Source organism: Ammodytes marinus, assembly GCF_949987685.1.
Source record: "Ammodytes marinus genome assembly, chromosome: 19".
Lineage (NCBI taxonomy): Eukaryota > Metazoa > Chordata > Actinopteri > Uranoscopiformes > Ammodytidae > Ammodytes > Ammodytes marinus.
Genome location: NC_137223.1, coordinates 23,886,922 through 23,903,057, shown reverse-complemented (window position 1 = coordinate 23,903,057; position 16,136 = coordinate 23,886,922). Strand labels below are relative to the sequence as shown.

The 16,136-nt window shown below is 40.1% G+C and overlaps 1 protein-coding gene across 1 annotated transcript; it reads left to right on the top strand.

The window, feature by feature from the left end:
- Window positions 1-989: 989 nt before the first annotated feature.
- Window positions 990-14,461, top strand: znf512 (zinc finger protein 512). The gene is made up of 17 exons (XM_080047647.1): window positions 990-1,190; window positions 2,177-2,283; window positions 2,750-2,805; window positions 2,920-2,978; window positions 3,619-3,881; window positions 4,545-4,748; window positions 5,223-5,312; window positions 5,586-5,693; window positions 6,212-6,336; window positions 6,687-6,773; window positions 7,306-7,404; window positions 8,555-8,722; window positions 9,098-9,295; window positions 10,760-10,861; window positions 11,274-11,336; window positions 12,975-13,073; window positions 13,578-14,461. Exons 2-17 carry the CDS (start codon window positions 2,181-2,183, stop codon window positions 14,142-14,144), a joined length of 2,391 nt encoding a protein of 796 aa, XP_079903773.1. The 5' UTR covers window positions 990-1,190; window positions 2,177-2,180; the 3' UTR covers window positions 14,145-14,461.
- Window positions 14,462-16,136: the final 1,675 nt, after the last annotated feature.

Here is a 16,136-nt window from a genome sequence, read left to right as displayed (position 1 = left end):
ATGCAGCAAGAGGAAGTTGAAGACGCTGCAGAGCATTTGCCCTATCACTTGTTAATTTAACATCTCCCCTCTCAAAGCACTTTGTAAATTAAAGGAGAAGTAAGTGATATAGTTTTGTTAAAATACATGTTAAATCTATATATATGCATACAGCAATCACTTAAACAGTATGCGCAGTTCATAACACAGGTCTCCCAGTCATTCAGTATTGCAGTAATGACCAGTTAAAATGTCGAGTATCCCGCTAGTTTTATCCAATCAGGAGACAGAGCGCTTTAAAGAGGCGGATCTCTGTGCCTGTGAAATTATTTAATGTTTAAAGCTGGGGTGGAGGATTTTGGGGAGAAAATGGCAGTTGGGATAGAGATTCGAATCCAAATACCTCAACCGCTCCACTTGTTCTCTTTGGTCCCTCCCCTATGGTCCCTCCCTGACACGCTCTACACCAACAACGTCGTGCCAAAGTGAATGGACAGTCCCAACAGCCAATAAGAACAGAGAATCGAAGCCTCGCTCTGATTGGTCAAAGTGTACAGCTCATGTTAACTTTGACCAATCAGAAATCACATACCCCAGCTTTAATGAGTAAATGTAGCCAAAATTTAATTGAGTAACAGTTTTTTTTCTGTTATTTTTAGATAACGTTCAGATAACTAAAAATCCCTTGAACCATATCAGCACAAATGTAACTGTTAACTAAACAATTGAATTGGACTTTACATTTTTTTAAATGGCTGCAGTTAAAATGAGCTGTATTGTAATATGTTAAGCAATTGCAAAGGGAAAGCCTATCTGTACTGTGTGCTTTTTTCTTCTCCTATTGAAGTGATCGTAGTATTTTACGACAGACCGTGAAAGCAGCAGGAGATGCAGCAGGAGGGGCGTTCCTCTGAAGAATACACACATAAACACACACACACACAGACACAGACACATACAGTCACACTGGGCTGAATTATGCCGGTGGAATAGCCTATATTTACATGCTGTCAGAGCTTAGGTGGGTGGCTATTCTCTTGTTGTTCTGCGTGTTTATAACCACCCGGATCAGGCCCCCCTCCCTTCATGCTCGTCCTCCCCGGCGGAAGGCTTCCACTGCCGGGGGAAAGGCGACAGAGGAGGAGGCCAGGCTCAGAGGAAGACATGGAGGCTACGCGTCCTTGCACCAGACAGTGAGCTACTATAGCACGGTAGGCTCTCTCTCTCTCTCTCTCGCTCTCGCTCTCTCTCTCTCTCTCTTCTCTCTCTCTCTCTCTCTCTCTCTCTCTCTCTCGCTCTCTCTCTCTCTCTTCCTCTGTCGTCTTGCTCCGTGAAGACACAATGAAAGGTTCTGCCGTGTCCGCCTGGCGTTAGGACCTGTTTGTTTTCAACGGTCGTCGTCAGCAAAGGCAAGAGCTAAATGTTATATACACAATATAGGCTAGTGTTAGCCCATCATTCTATCCACACAGTCAATGATTATAGTCAGTGCGGGTTGAAGTCTGTTTGCCTAGCGAGACTGTATTTGCTTTGCTGTTTTGTTTTGGTTTTGGGAGATATTTGGCTATATTAGACCGTAAAAAAACAGTGTGCACTTTACCTAGCCTATATGTTATTTTGCCTGTTGGGATCTTTTCCTCTTCGGGGCTGGGTGCATGTTTGCAGCATGCATGTATTGCCCTTTAATGTGTGTAGACGGTAGACCTACACACGTGAGGAGGGGCTACACACACACACACACACACACACACACACACACACATCCAGATACAATACAAACAGTGTGCAAATGTCAAAGCATCATGCAAACGCAACACACGCTGTAAACACAACTGCGGCTGCACAACCGATCCTCAAGCATTAATGTCAACAGCAATACTCAAATATTTATAATACTAAACTGTTACTGCAGAAAACTCTAAGGTTTTATGTTTAGATCTTATAGGCTACTTCAGTAATAGAGTCGCAATAATACAGGGTTAAACTTATCATTAGAATAAGACAGTAAAAGTGTTCATTATGCATAATGGCCCATTTAAATTCAGCTGGTTTATATATAATTTTTTTTATATCTGCAAAGTAACTGCTAACTATCATTGTTAATCAGAACACTTCATTTAGCAGGTGGAAGCGTAATATAACAGTTATAATATTGCACCAGAATAAAAAGCATGTGTTTTTGTGTCTGTGTTTTTAGGGGAATGGACCGGGCACATAGCGGAGGGGATATGTCACCTTTGTACGTGCCACGAAAGAAAAGGTCTGTCCAGTCACAACAAGCTAAAGGTGGAGTCCCATGTCCAGGTAGAGAACAACTGTTCATTCAAATCATTAGGAACAATACTACAGCTGACAGTGTGGTCATTTTTTAGCAGTGATGAATATCAGGACAATTTACCTGCCAGTGCATTTTTTTTCTTTGAGTTTTAAAGGCGGGCTAAGTGATTCTAAAGAATGTTTGTTGACAACTCCCTTTTTGTTGAAAAATCAGTGAATATCTCCCCACAATGTTGCTACCTGTCCATACTGTGTGCGGTGAAAAAAAATCAAATGTTAATAAACAGCCTAGGATCTGTAAACTGGTATGTAAACAACAGGGCCACACTTTGTTTACATTCACATTGTTTCCAGCGCACAAACAGTATAGAGACAGTTAGAGGAGTGTGAGGAGATATTCACTGATTTTGACAAAAAGCGATTTGTCAACAAACATTCCCTAAAATCACTTACCGCACCGTTAAAATAATTTAAATGTTCCCCTCTCTAACAGTTGTTCAGCGACTGCCTGAAAGAACCTGTCAGTTGAATTCAGTTGGATATCCGAAGGTGAGAAGAACTTATTCACTTTGCATCCTGTCTCATGCACGTTTCTGTTAACTCTATGCACACCATCAGATCTCTACTTCACAGTTCTGATTTTTAATTTTTTTAATGTTTTAGAATGTCGAGTCTGAAGCCCAAGATGATCTAAAGATGAAAAGAACTTATGGAAGAAAAAGGTAAGAGACTCATTGGCCTGTTTCTATTCATTCGCTTTTAAATGTTTTATTCATTCGCTTTTCTAATGTGTATTATGTATTTTAATCTTGCCCCTGTAAAGCACTTTGAATGGCCTTGTGTCTGAATTGTGCTAAATAAATAAACTTGCCTTGCCTTGTTGTGTGACAGACACTGCCTGCTCATTCAATACATACTCTCTAAACGGGTATGTAAACAAAGGGGCTTGTACCCACCGTAGCTAGCAACAATGCTATCAATATAGGCTTATAGCTATGAAAATACAGTTAGCTTTTGTATTTAGTAGTACTGTGTAGCAAGAGTGAAAATAAGCCAGTGATAAAGCTAAATGCTTATCAAAGTCAAAGCTGATTAGTAGATTAGCCTATATTGATAGCATTGTTGCTACGGTGGGTCTGTCCGAGCCCCTTTGTTTACATGCCTATTTACAGAGCCTAGGCTGTGCATTAACACCAGATTTTTTCCTCCAGCACACACACAGTACAGACAGGTAGCAAATCTTGAGGAGTTATTCACTGATTTTGACAACATCAAACGTTCTCCAAAATCGCTGACTGCACCTTTAAATAACTTTCAATTTCTGAAATAATAACTGTAGAACATTTTCCTTTTTTGGTGCAGGTATGAGGACCTGCAGAATGTTTCCATGGGAACAGTAGATTACCCAACCACCAGCTGTTCGGTGATGATGTCATCTGTCGGGCTGACCAATGGGGTTGCTCCAGGCTCATTAGCCCCTCCCTCTACCCGGCTCCCTCCTCCCACTGCCAGGCCGGGTGGGGTGAAGGACGTCTGGCCTCAGGACCAGAGCTGGAGGGACAGAGGGACTGATGCCTGGGCCCAGAACCGAGAGAGACCACAGGAGCAACAAGTCTGGAACTCTGGTAGGACGCGAACGGGACACGCTAGATTGGACCAGACATCTGAATCACAATCAGACATTCTTTATTGATACAGGGGGAAATTGGGTTTGTTTACAGTTACAGTTGCCCCAATATCGAATAGAAACCCATGTAGAAAAGAAACAAGTGTTAGGAATTGGTGCTTAATGCTGCACTATGTAACTTTGGGTGTGTCAGAGAAGTGAACATTTTCTAAGCTACTGTATATTCTCATAGCTAGATATAATTATTCAATACTAAGAATTTTATGTAAATAGGTTTGCATGCTAGCTTCAGGCTTTGAAAATCCCACCCCGCCTGAAACTGCATAGTGCAGCTTTAATGCCACAAGGTATAATAATAATAATGGATTGGATTTATATAGCGCTTTTCAAGGCACTCAAAGACGCTTCACAGGGTTCCAGGTTCCATTCATTCATTCATTCATTCATTCATTCATTCATTCATTCACACACAGTCATACTGGTGGTGGTAAACTACCATAGTAGCCACAGCTGCCCTGGGGTATAGCCAACAATACAAATCTTAACAATAAGAAGTAAACAAGTATGAATATTATACTACAATATGTACACACTGGATATTACATAGAGGATATGAGATATGTTATATGTACAAATATTGACATCAGAATATGGATTGCAGGCAGGGAGAGAGCCCACACGGGACAGGAGCACCAGGCCTGGATGATGGGTAGGGACCGTGGACCGGATCAAGCCTGGAACGGAGTGAGGGATTCGGGGAGAGATCGAGCCGTGACGGGGCCGGAGCAGCCGTGGGGGAGCGGGCAGAACCAGGGCCAAGAGTGGAGCAACACTGGGACAGAGAGAAGCAACGTCTGGAGACCTGGTGGGTAGAAGTCACACACACACATTACATGGACAGTAGACAGTTATTTCACTTATCTGTATTGTGGCTTCAACCCTTAAATTACTTGTTTACACAACAAATGATGTTGTTAACGGTGCCAAATCAAAAGTTGACTTCACCATGGTCATATAACCATTATTAATCTGACATAGTCACATATAAATTATAGATATAAATACATTACCACATGGCCATGCACACGGCACTTGCTAGCAAAGATCTTTAGGACTGCAGGCGCCGGTGTCGTAAAAACACTACATCATACAGACTACATCATTCATAAATTCAGGGTTTTTTTTAACACCACTTCGAGAAGAGTAGAATTATATTCATCATATAGTGTAAGTGTTTTGCCGTGTTTCCTGCATGCACTTCTTTGCTTACTATATTTATAATTTTTTTTTTTTTTTTGGAGACTGATTTGAGTGACTTCCTATGTGTGTTTTTTTAAAGACTTGAACATGAAGAAAGTCCAGAGATCTGAGATGGAGGGAAGCCCGCCTGTTAGTACCTTCACTCAGCCACCAGAGGGCAGAGAATCCTGTAAGTTTATATCTAGTCTGATGTGTTATGCCTACCTATCTAGTCTGAACTCTCCTGCTACAGTTAGGCTTGATTTATAGATGAAAATTAACACAATCGATAAGCAGGAGTTTGATAGTTTGGTTGATGAATATTAATGAGACATTTTGTCAGATTTCTTTTTACATGAATATTATGATTTTTTTAAAGAAATCCAGACAGAAAAAGACTAAAATATGTTTCTGGTTATTAATAAATTGTGGATTTTAATTTAATTTATTGTACATATTCCAGGTTCAAATGTAGCCAGTGTGTGTGAGGTCTCGACGGCTCAACCCAGTGATGCAGAGCAGAAACCTTCCTTCATCTCATCTAAGAAGGAACCTCCAGTCTACCCTGAAGGTAAGACAGTCTGTTAACCACCGCTGTTGTCCTTTTGCCCTTTTAACATTTAATTGTACCTTCTTTTTAGCCCGCCTCCGCCCTGTCATCTGAGGAGGAGAAACCTCTTTCCCCTTCAAATATCTATCCATACTGCCCTAACGTAATTATTCCTTCTAGGTAGATAAACTTAATTAGTAATATTAAATTGGAAGGAAGCTGAAAATGGCCGTGCTTACATTGAATTGTTTTCTCACAATCACAACCCTAACCCTTTCTGATTGCAGTTTAATTTTCGTGTTATCTCTTATTAAGAATTTAATGAACCTGTTACCACAGCATAGTGGCATTGAAAAATAATTGCAAGCACGGACATTCTTGGCCTCCATACTTTTGTCTTTAATTGGCACAGAAATGCAGAATAAGTGGAACAACAGATGGAGCAGTAAAAACACTACCACTTTTGTCCAAAGGGGGTGCTAGAATTAAAGTTCCTCGTAGCACCTTTTAACATGTTTTTTTTTGTTGCCTTGCCCCAGGGAGTCCAGAGGAGCGGTGGCAGGTCCAGATTGTGGCCAAAGGAAGAGTGAACTGTCCCAAGTGTAAGAGTGTGAGCCGGAAGACAGTGGAAGGACTGAAGAAACACATGGAGAACTGCAGACTGGTGAGCAGATAACACACACAGCACACAGCCCTTCACATGAACTATCTGAAGAAGCTAATACAGTTGAGTTTAATGTTCCTCCTTATCATTCCTTATATAATATTATTTTGCTCAGTTTTTTTTTTACACTTTACTTCACGGTTGAGTGCCAACGTTGTAAGACAGAATCACCAACCTGTTCTGACAAACTAAACAATCCTCATAATAAGATTATTATTCTTTTACGAACCCACTCGTAAGAGTCCAACCACACTGAAGTGTATCTAAACTGTGAAACTCCTCGGTATAGAGCGTTTACACTGTACAGCTCAGCCCATGCATGACGTAACTTTGATCTGTTGTTGTTGTAGCAACCGTTTGTCTGTCCACACTGTGGGAAGCAGCTGAAGTCTTCAACAGGGATGAAGTATCACATCATGGCCGACCACAGTCACATGGTGAGAATGATCAGATAAAACATTTATTCTGCTGTAATCCGCTTCTATTGTTAATACGTTCGACTTGAACTATTTCCTCTGACTCAGTTTGTCAGCGATTTCAGAAACATTTTCGTATAACATGTCTGATGATATTTCTGCCGCGTAAATGTAATGAATGCTGCAGATTTTTCCTGATCTCATTGGAGTAGAGGTGTTTCTTTGCTCCACTATGTACTGTACCATACATAAAGCTTGAGTCTTGTTCATAGATACTGTAGTGTATAATGACACACACAACACACACTTAATGAGGTTTAAAGGTTCAGTGGGTAGAATTTATTAGAATTTTTCAGAACAGACTTGGTAGAAATGGAATGTGATAATCATAAGTATGTTCCTTGAAAGCCACCGTAGCTTCTGTACATTTTCTGAACAGGACGGAAGGAGAGTTGCAATCTAGAATCTCAAAAAAAGATGCCGCTAAATACTTCAATATTACACACTGTACCTTTTTAAATCTTAACAATTGTGTTTTTTCCTCTGTTTTTAGCCCTCAGCAGAGGAGGCCCTGAACTTGGATGATCGTGTCATCAAAGACAAACTGCGTAAAATCCTGAAGCGACTCGGCAAGTTAAAATGCTCCAAAGAGGTAAATCACTTATTTATAAATGCGTAAGATAAGGTAAAATAAAGACTTAAACCTGCAGTGTGTAGAATTTTGGGTTTTATTTCCTAGCAGATTTTGTAGAAAGTAATTATAATATCCATAAGTATGTTTTAATATAGTGCATAATAGCTGAATATTTTTTTTCAATTATAATTTTTTCCCTTAGAAAGGGTCTCATTTATGTCCATATTCCTGCATATTTTGGACCAAGGCCTAGTGCTGCCATCTTGAAAGTGTCATAGTTGGAATGTCATCAGATGCATTGTTTAAAATTTAGAATTGTTCTTGTCCTTGAAGGCCACTGTAGCTTCTGTTATTATTCTAAAGGGGTGGGGTTACCCAGGGAGCGTTGCATTCTAGAACTTTGTAGAACTTTCTTGATGATGTCATATTACACACTGCACCTTTAACTTAAATTAAGATAAGATTGTAGAATTGTTAAGATTGTTTTGCATAGTTTGTTAAAAAAATTGTGTTGTGTTCTAATATTCAAATGTTTTTTTGGTTTGGTTTTCATACAAGCGAGAACAGGTTTCTGACGCACCCAAACACAGACTTTTAATGTTTTATCACTACGTGTTTTTATATTGTTTGTATGTGCTATAAACATTAAGTTGGGGCGACTGTGGCTCAGGTGGTAGAGCGGGTCGGCCAATGGTCGAAGGGTTGGCGGTTCGATCCCCGCCCTGCCACCTGTGTCATGGTTGTTGTGTCCTTGGGCAAGACACTTCACCCACCTTGCCTCGTGTGAATGTCGATAGTTAGCCTGCTGCTATCGATGTATAAATGTTTGTGGGAATGGGAACAGGTCTCCCTTGCAAAAGAGTCTCCGGACTCAATGGGATTTACCTGTATGAATAAAGGTAAAAAAAAATAGGGCGCACCGGTGGTGTAGTGGATAGAGCGCGTACCATATTGGCTCCGGCCTTCGTTGCAGTGGTCGCGGGTTCGAGTGGACCTTTGCTGCAGGTCATCCCCCCTCTTTCTCTGTCTCCCCATTTCAACTCTGTATTGTCTGATAGAGCTTGAAAATGCCAAAAAATAATATTTAAAAAAAAAAAGGTAAAAAAACTAAATTAAATAAATAAATCTAAAATGTCTTCTTCTTCTTCTTCTTCTTCTCTCTTTCCAGGGCTGTAGTGCTGCGTTCACCAGCATCATGGGCTACGTGTATCACATGAAGAAGTGTGGGAAGGAGGAGTCTGAGCTGGAGAAGATGCTGCTCAACTGCTCTCACTGTGGGAAGGCTTACAGGTCTAAAGCTGGTCTGGAATACCACCTCAAGTCAGAGCACGCGCCTGTGAGTTTATTTAATGCACTAAACGAGCTGATTTTTATTTTATTTTTGGGGCATTTTTGCCTTTATTAGACAGTTTTGGAGAGACTGAGATGAAATGGGGCAGAGAGAGGGGAATGACATGCAGAGAACGACCACAGGCCACTTGCACCCCTTTTCGAACGGGTAAAGCAAAGTGTTAGATAGTCTCCTTTCATTTGTGGTTTTCATTGTTTGTAAGTATTACTTAATTATAACTGTCCACTTGTTTCATAATTTTATTTTAATTAATGTTTATTATTATTTTTCTATTTCTTTACTTGTTCGAAATAAAACATATTTTCAATTAAATTAAATTCAATAAATAAACTTGCCTTGCCTTTAATCTTTCTCCTCCAGATTCCCCAGAAGAGTGAGGCAGAGGAGGCCTTGAAGGCTGAGAGAGAGGCCAACCCGGAGCGGACAGCCAGCGGGCGCGTGCAGAGAGCTTCGGCCCAGGTGGCTAACTTCCACCTGGCCGAGATCGCTCACAACGACCTGCCCAAAGACTGGCCCAAGAGAAAGTTCAACTCAGACCTGGTGCCCGATGACAAGAAGGCAAGAGGACATTACAGGGCTGTACGCTTATTTTTTAAAGTGGTAGCACTGGTGCTAGCAAGCAAAAAAATTCAGTAGCACAAAAATAGATTTGGTAGCACACAAAGTATGATCGAAAACTTGCATGACCCTAACCCTTGCATTTAGCTCTAATTACCTTTGAGCATGTCATCTTGGTTTTATTTGAGATTCTCAATTAATATGATATCCTAGTGTGCAGTAGTAATTGTAGAAAAATGAATAGGGGTGCACTGATTGCAATTTAGACAAAAGAGTCTAACCTGCCAATGGCAATTTTTTTGCTGATTCAGAATTATTTCCCCCCCATAGAACTATAAAAATAATGTCTATACCTATATATTTTTATAAACATATCATTATTATATTAGGCTAATAATAACAAACATTTTTAGAACATTTCATTCTTTTAATGAAAACCATACTTTAAAACATTGAACATATAGCCTATTAAATAAATTAGTCAACATATTTATACAATTTAGGCCAAGTTAAATAGGTTGTGTCAATCTTTGTCAGTTACTATCATAGATAGTTACTGCTGTTGACTGTAGGGCTGTGAAGCGCTAACTTTCTGTTCTTACCTGCTTCAAAATAAAAGTCAACTCGCATTTGGCTAGTAACCGACTTTTATTGTGAAGGCGCACAGGAAATGTTCTGTTTGCACACGCGCTAACTTGACTGCCTTAATGTAAAGATAGATAGCCGTCTCCTTCCTGTTTTTAACCGTTGGTGAAGTTAGACGCTATAATCTCGCCGCACAAGCACAGATCCCGAGCACACATCTTTCACCAGCCAAAGTGGAGGGTAGACTTAATAACTTACTTGCCTAAGACTACATTCACCCGCATTTGGAGAGTTTTAATGTAGAGCCCTCTAAGCAGTGTTGTGCAGCGCTCCTCTGTGTCTCAAACAGACAGCATCTGCTCATTAGCACTGGTGCGACTGGACTTGTATTCATCATCGCACGTGATCAATTTCAGTAGCAAATGCGATCAAAACTGTCGCACTGTACAGCCCTGGGGTGTCTGCTTATTTTTTGCCATATTTCTACAGTAGCACAGAACGGACAAACTAAAAGGCCTTACACATTTTTATATGTAGTGGGCGTCCTGGGGAAATGCACCTGTTGGAAGACCAAGAAGAAGAATTACTATAGAATAAATAACTAAATACATTTTCACCTCATCACTTGATGTTGTGGAAAGACTTGAGGCAGTGGTGGATGATGCCATCTTTAGTAACTATAGCTTCTTGTCCTTGAAGGCCACCATTGCCTCTGTAAATTCTCATAACAGGAGGGGTTAGCAAGGGAGCGTTGCAATCTAGAATATCATCACTAAATGGTGCCAAAATAAGGAGTCGGGAGTTCTTTCTTCTGTCAGAATGCACTACAGACATTTTACGCCTTGATTGACCTCCTCTTGTTCCCTCCTACCTCTCCAGTTGAAGTACACGCGTCCCGGGCTACCTGCCTTCAGTCAGGAAGTTCTGAGGAAGTGGAAGAACGAGGTGAAGCTACAGAGGAAAGTCCACTGTCCCAACCAGGTAAACAGACAGTAACTTTTAGTACTAAGTTTCAGCTGGGGTTATGGTTTACATAAGAATTTGTGTGTGTGTGTGTGTGTGTGTGTGTGTGTGTGTGTGTGTGTGTGTGTGTGTGTGTGTGTGTGTGTGTGTGTGTGTGTGTGTGTGTGTGTGTGTGTGTGTGTGTGTGTGTGTGTGTGTGTGTGTGTGTGTGTGTGTGTGTGTGTGTGTGTGTGTGTGTCTTCATCATTTTATACTTATAGTTTATTATTTTTTATCAGTATCAGGTTTTATTCTTCACATTTGGTGTTTGTTGTATTTCATTTACATATTCCTTTTAACCTGTTGAGGTTTTCTTGCGATAAAATCATTTTTCTCGAATCTCTTAAATAAGAGTTTTTCTATAATGCTTCTTAATGCGTGTCGTCCTCAGGGTTGTGGCAGCACCTACACCAGTGTGTCTGGACTGAAAGCTCACCTGGGGCTCTGCACACAGGTACGTTAGCTGTATTATGCATCTGTGGAATAAAATATGGTGTCCATTGACAATCGGGATAAGTGGCAGAGTAAAAGAAACCATGCATAGTTAAGTAAATATTGATTGATTCTGATATGCATTTCAAAACGATCTTTCTTTCTTTCAAAGGTTTTTTTATTGAATGTTAATAACAACAAAATTGTAGCACAGCGAGTACACATTTTTTTCCCCTTTTTCTCCCGAACATACCCCACCCACATCCCACCCTCACACCCAACAACACAAAACACACACCACAAGAAATAAAAACAAACAATCAATATGAAAAAAAAAAAAAAAAAAAAAAACACAAAGAAATAAAATTGAATCAAATAAAAAAGGGGAGGGGGAAGCTACTCTTCAATTAATGTGGTCGGTTTCTTAAAATAGTCTAGGAAGGGGCGCCATATTTTATGAAATTTAGTCTCAGATCCCTGGGTAGTGCAACAAATTTTTTCCAGATTCATACATGACATAATGTCTCTAATCCAATGTGAGTGGGAAGGAGGAGCAGGATCTTTCCACTTGAGTAGGATAGTCCTGCGAGCGAGTAATGAGGTGAAGGCCAGTACTCTCAGCTTCACTTTGGGTAGGCCCGAATTTGGTGCAATGCCAAAAATTGCAGTGAAAGGGTTCGGCTTAATTTGATGCTGAAGTACTTCAGAAATTGTATGAAAAACTGATGTCCAGAACTGAGTCAAGGTGGGACACAACCAGTACATGTGAAAGAGTGATGCCGGTGCACTCTTACAGCTATCACAGGTCGGGTCTACATCGGGGAACATACGAGCTAATTTGGTTTTAGATATGTGGATACGATGTACTACTTTAAATTGCACAAGAGCATGTCGGGAGCACATGGAGGTAGAGTGTATCCGATCCAGGACTGAATCCCACATGTGATCTGTGAAGGCAGAACCTAGGTCCTGCTCCCACAGGGTTCTTATAGCTGCTAATGAGGGGCTATGCAACTTCGAAATAAGGTTGAAAAACACAGAAATTGAGCCTTTTAATGTGGGGTTTACAGAAAGAAACAAATCAACATGATTGGCTGGCGGTTTATAAGGGAATTGGGGAATTAACTTCTGCGTAAAATGCCTGATTTGCAGAAATCGGAAAAAATGTGTCTTTTCGATACCAAAATGTTTTGTCAATTGGGAAAAACTAGCAAATAGATCATTAATAAATAAATCACCGATGCATTTTAAGCCTTTTTTATGCCAGATCTTGAATGCACCATCCACCGTCGAGGGGATAAATAAATGATTAGCTGCAATTGGGCTGAAAAGTGAAAAATTCTGCATTCCAAAATTCTTCCTAAATTGGGTCCAAATTCGAAGGGAGTGCTTAATCACGGGATTACTGTTGGGAATAGCCGAAGAGAGTGGAAGTGCAGCGCTTAAGAGGGCAGATAGAGATGGGCTCAAAACGATCTTTAAACTAAGTACACATACTCACACTAGTCTATATAGGGTTGAAGATTCTTTGTGGATTTATCAAATTAACTCTTCTGTCTGGTCTAAGTTAAATAACATATTGCTCTAAAATGATGAGTAAAATGTCCAGGGCTTGATAATCATGACAAGACTCCCTCTGTTTGCTCTGATGTGATTTCAGGGCGACTTTCAGGCTGGAAAATACAGATGTCTGATCTGCCTTAAAGAGTTTTACTCTGAGAGCGGAGTGAAATACCACATCAACTCTGTACATTCACAGGTAACGACGCAGTTTACGTATCTTTTTTTTTCTTTTCTTTATGATATTTTTTGGGCATTTTTATGCTTTATTGATAGTGTAGAGACAGAGTTGAAATGGGGCAGAGAGGGGAATGACATGCAGAGAACGGCCGCGGGCTGGAATCAAACCCGGGTCCGCTGCTGGCCAAGGCCCATGGGGGGGGGACGCCCTACCAACTGAGCTAAGGGCGCCCCCTCAGTTTACGTATCTTTTAAGGGTGTTTCATAATCATGATGAAAGAAACGTCATGCCGCTTGTACCACTACTAGTGAACGTCTCTGGTTTTATTCAGAATATTTTCTGAATTTTGTAAACAGCAATATTCCCGTAGCTGAAGCGCATATAAACACCTTATTTGGATTATTTTTTTAACCAGAATTTGGACCTTAGTATTAATATGTTGTGCATGTAAACATAGTCACTGACTTGCGTTGACACCATCTTCTATTCCCCCTCCTACTCTCTCTCTCTTTCTCCTAACAGGAATGGTTTGTGACGAACAAAAAAACCTTCAAGAAGTTTGAGAAATTCCTCAAGAACCAGCCCAAAGAGAGTGTGCATAACGTGGGCAAGCAGACATCAGTGCACCAGTGTCCACACAACCATATCCAACATCACCACCATCACAACCACCATCAACACCACTTACACCATCAACAACTCCTGCAGCCACTGCATCACCTACAACAGCATCACCACCAAACACAGTTCCAGAATCATTCGGAGTTCCAGAACCATTCAGAGTTCCAGAATTTCCCTCAAGAGGTACCGGTAACCGTCGCCCAGCAACAGCATCAGCAACAGCATCCGACGATTCTCCAATACACTCCTTTAGAGGCTCCACTGTGGTTGGACATGGACCAAAAAGGGGCGGGGTTTGTTGGAACTTATCAGCCAATGACGGGGCTGGAAATGGATTGCGGTGGGAAATCCGCAGAGGACAACATTGAGATTATGGTGGAGGGGAAGAGGAGAGAGAAAGGGCACAGGGGAAAGGCCCATGCGAAGAGGAAGGATTGCTTTGCTTTCGTCGGTCATAGTGGCCCATGATGCTGCGAAGAGACAGAGAAACACTTGAAGATTCTTTTTTTTTTTCTTTTTAAAGTTAGGTAAAAAACTCAATGTGACAAGGTAACTGTCCTCAATAAAGTTTTACATTTTGAAGCTAAAAACATAAACTTCCAAGTTGTTAGGGTAAAGCCTGTTACATACTCCACGAGAAGAAAGAGCAAAGTTCTCGGTGACAGAGCTGCGAGAAGAAAGTTCGGCCCGGACGATGTGTCGAGAACAAGCTGCGAGAAGAAAATTACTTCATTTTAGTGGAGCGGCTATTTTCACGCTTGTGTCACACATTGAAAGATTATAGCACATATTTGGTTCGGAGCCCGTTTCGCTGTCTTGAAATGGTTGTCATTGTATAGCCTTGAGAAAATGTAGTATATACTGTTTATCTGTGTGTGTGTTTATATATGTGTAACATATTATTTTTTACCAACTTTAAATGTGTCCTATTATTCCTTTAATAACTTTGATAAACCTTGTCTTTCATGTTAATTCAACCTTGAGAGAGGGTATAAAAAGTATTGTACTTTGTTAGCCTTGTCTATAGTTGTTGTCTCTCTCTCTCTTACTCTCTGTCTGTCTGTCTGTCTCTCTCTCTCTTACTCTCTGTCTGTCTGTCTGTCTCTCTCTCTCTTACTCTCTGTCTGTCTGTCTGTCTCTCTCTCTCTCTCTCTGTCTCTCTCTCTCTCTCTCTCTCTCTCTCTCTCTCTATCTCTTAAAAGATGGTGTGCCTCTTAAGTATGATTTGTATAACTTCGTAGTCAACCATTTTACTTCGAATTTTGTGTCGCTTTTCAGGTGAAATTCAATAGAAAAAAATGTCTGTTCCTATTCACTCTGTCCCACTGGAGGTTTTGACTAAATTAATATAATCCAATTTTTATTTTATTTTTTACATTTCATTGACACTGAATACAGATTGTTTCATGTGTGGCAGCTTTCACTTTTTTCACTTTCTGGATTTCCTTTTATTTTAAACATGTTTTTTTTTTGTCTTGCAGAAGATCTAACAGATAGCATGTAGCATAATGTTTCTATGTACTCGATTTTGTATCTTAAAAATCTTTGGTGTATTTGTTATGGATGTCATGTAGTTTGTTTGTGATGTTTTAACACTTATTTTTTTATATATATATATGATTTTCTGTATACGTCTTTTTTTTCTTTGCATTTATGAATGTATTTGGTTATGTTTCCCCTCTGTTGTGCACTTATTTTCATGAAGGATAACTCATTTATCATGTGTTGGTTTGAACCTTCCAAAGAGGAGTGCCCTTTAATGCCCACTGTTAATGCGTCTTTAACAAACGATGTAAAAAAAAAATATAGGCTTTATATTTAGTTATGCTCTCAGCCAAACCTCCTTTAAAAATACCTGTACATTTAATATGTTATAACCAGTGTTTTTTAGAAGCTATGTGCTGCTATTTCATAGTACCAGAGGTGTTATAACTACGGATGATTAAACGTTTAGTTCATGGTCATTTTGGGCTCTTGTCTTCAGTAACAATGATGCATGCATAGGTCTATATTAATTTGTAAGTCATATTGCAATTTTGATTTAATTTAAATTAACTGTGCAGTTCTACTATCGAGTACATTTCTGGGATAAGTCTACTTGTGCTTTACTGGAGTGTGCAACTTTATACCTATCTATCTATCTATCTATCTATCTATCTATCTATCTATCTATCTATCTATCTATCTATCTATCTATCTATCTATCTATCTATCTATCTATCTATCTATCTATCTATCTATCTATCTATCTATCTATCTATCTATCTATCTATCTATCTATCTATCTATCTATCTATCTATCTATCCATCCATCCATCCATCCATCCATCCATCCATCCATCCATCCATCCATCCATCCATCCATCCATCCATCCATCCATCCATCCATCCATCCATCCATCCATCCATCCATCCATCCATCCATCCATCCATCCATCCATCCATCCATCCATCCATCCA

Coding starts and splice junctions, on each gene's coding strand:
- znf512 (XM_080047647.1), top strand. CDS start 2,181: ATGGACCGGGCACATAGCGGAGGGGATATGTCACCTTTGTACGTGCCA. Junction 3,882..4,544: donor GCAACAAGTCTGGAACTCTG/GTAGGACGCGAA, acceptor TATGGATTGCAG/GCAGGGAGAGAGCCCACACG. Junction 4,749..5,222: donor AAGCAACGTCTGGAGACCTG/GTGGGTAGAAGT, acceptor GTTTTTTTAAAG/ACTTGAACATGAAGAAAGTC.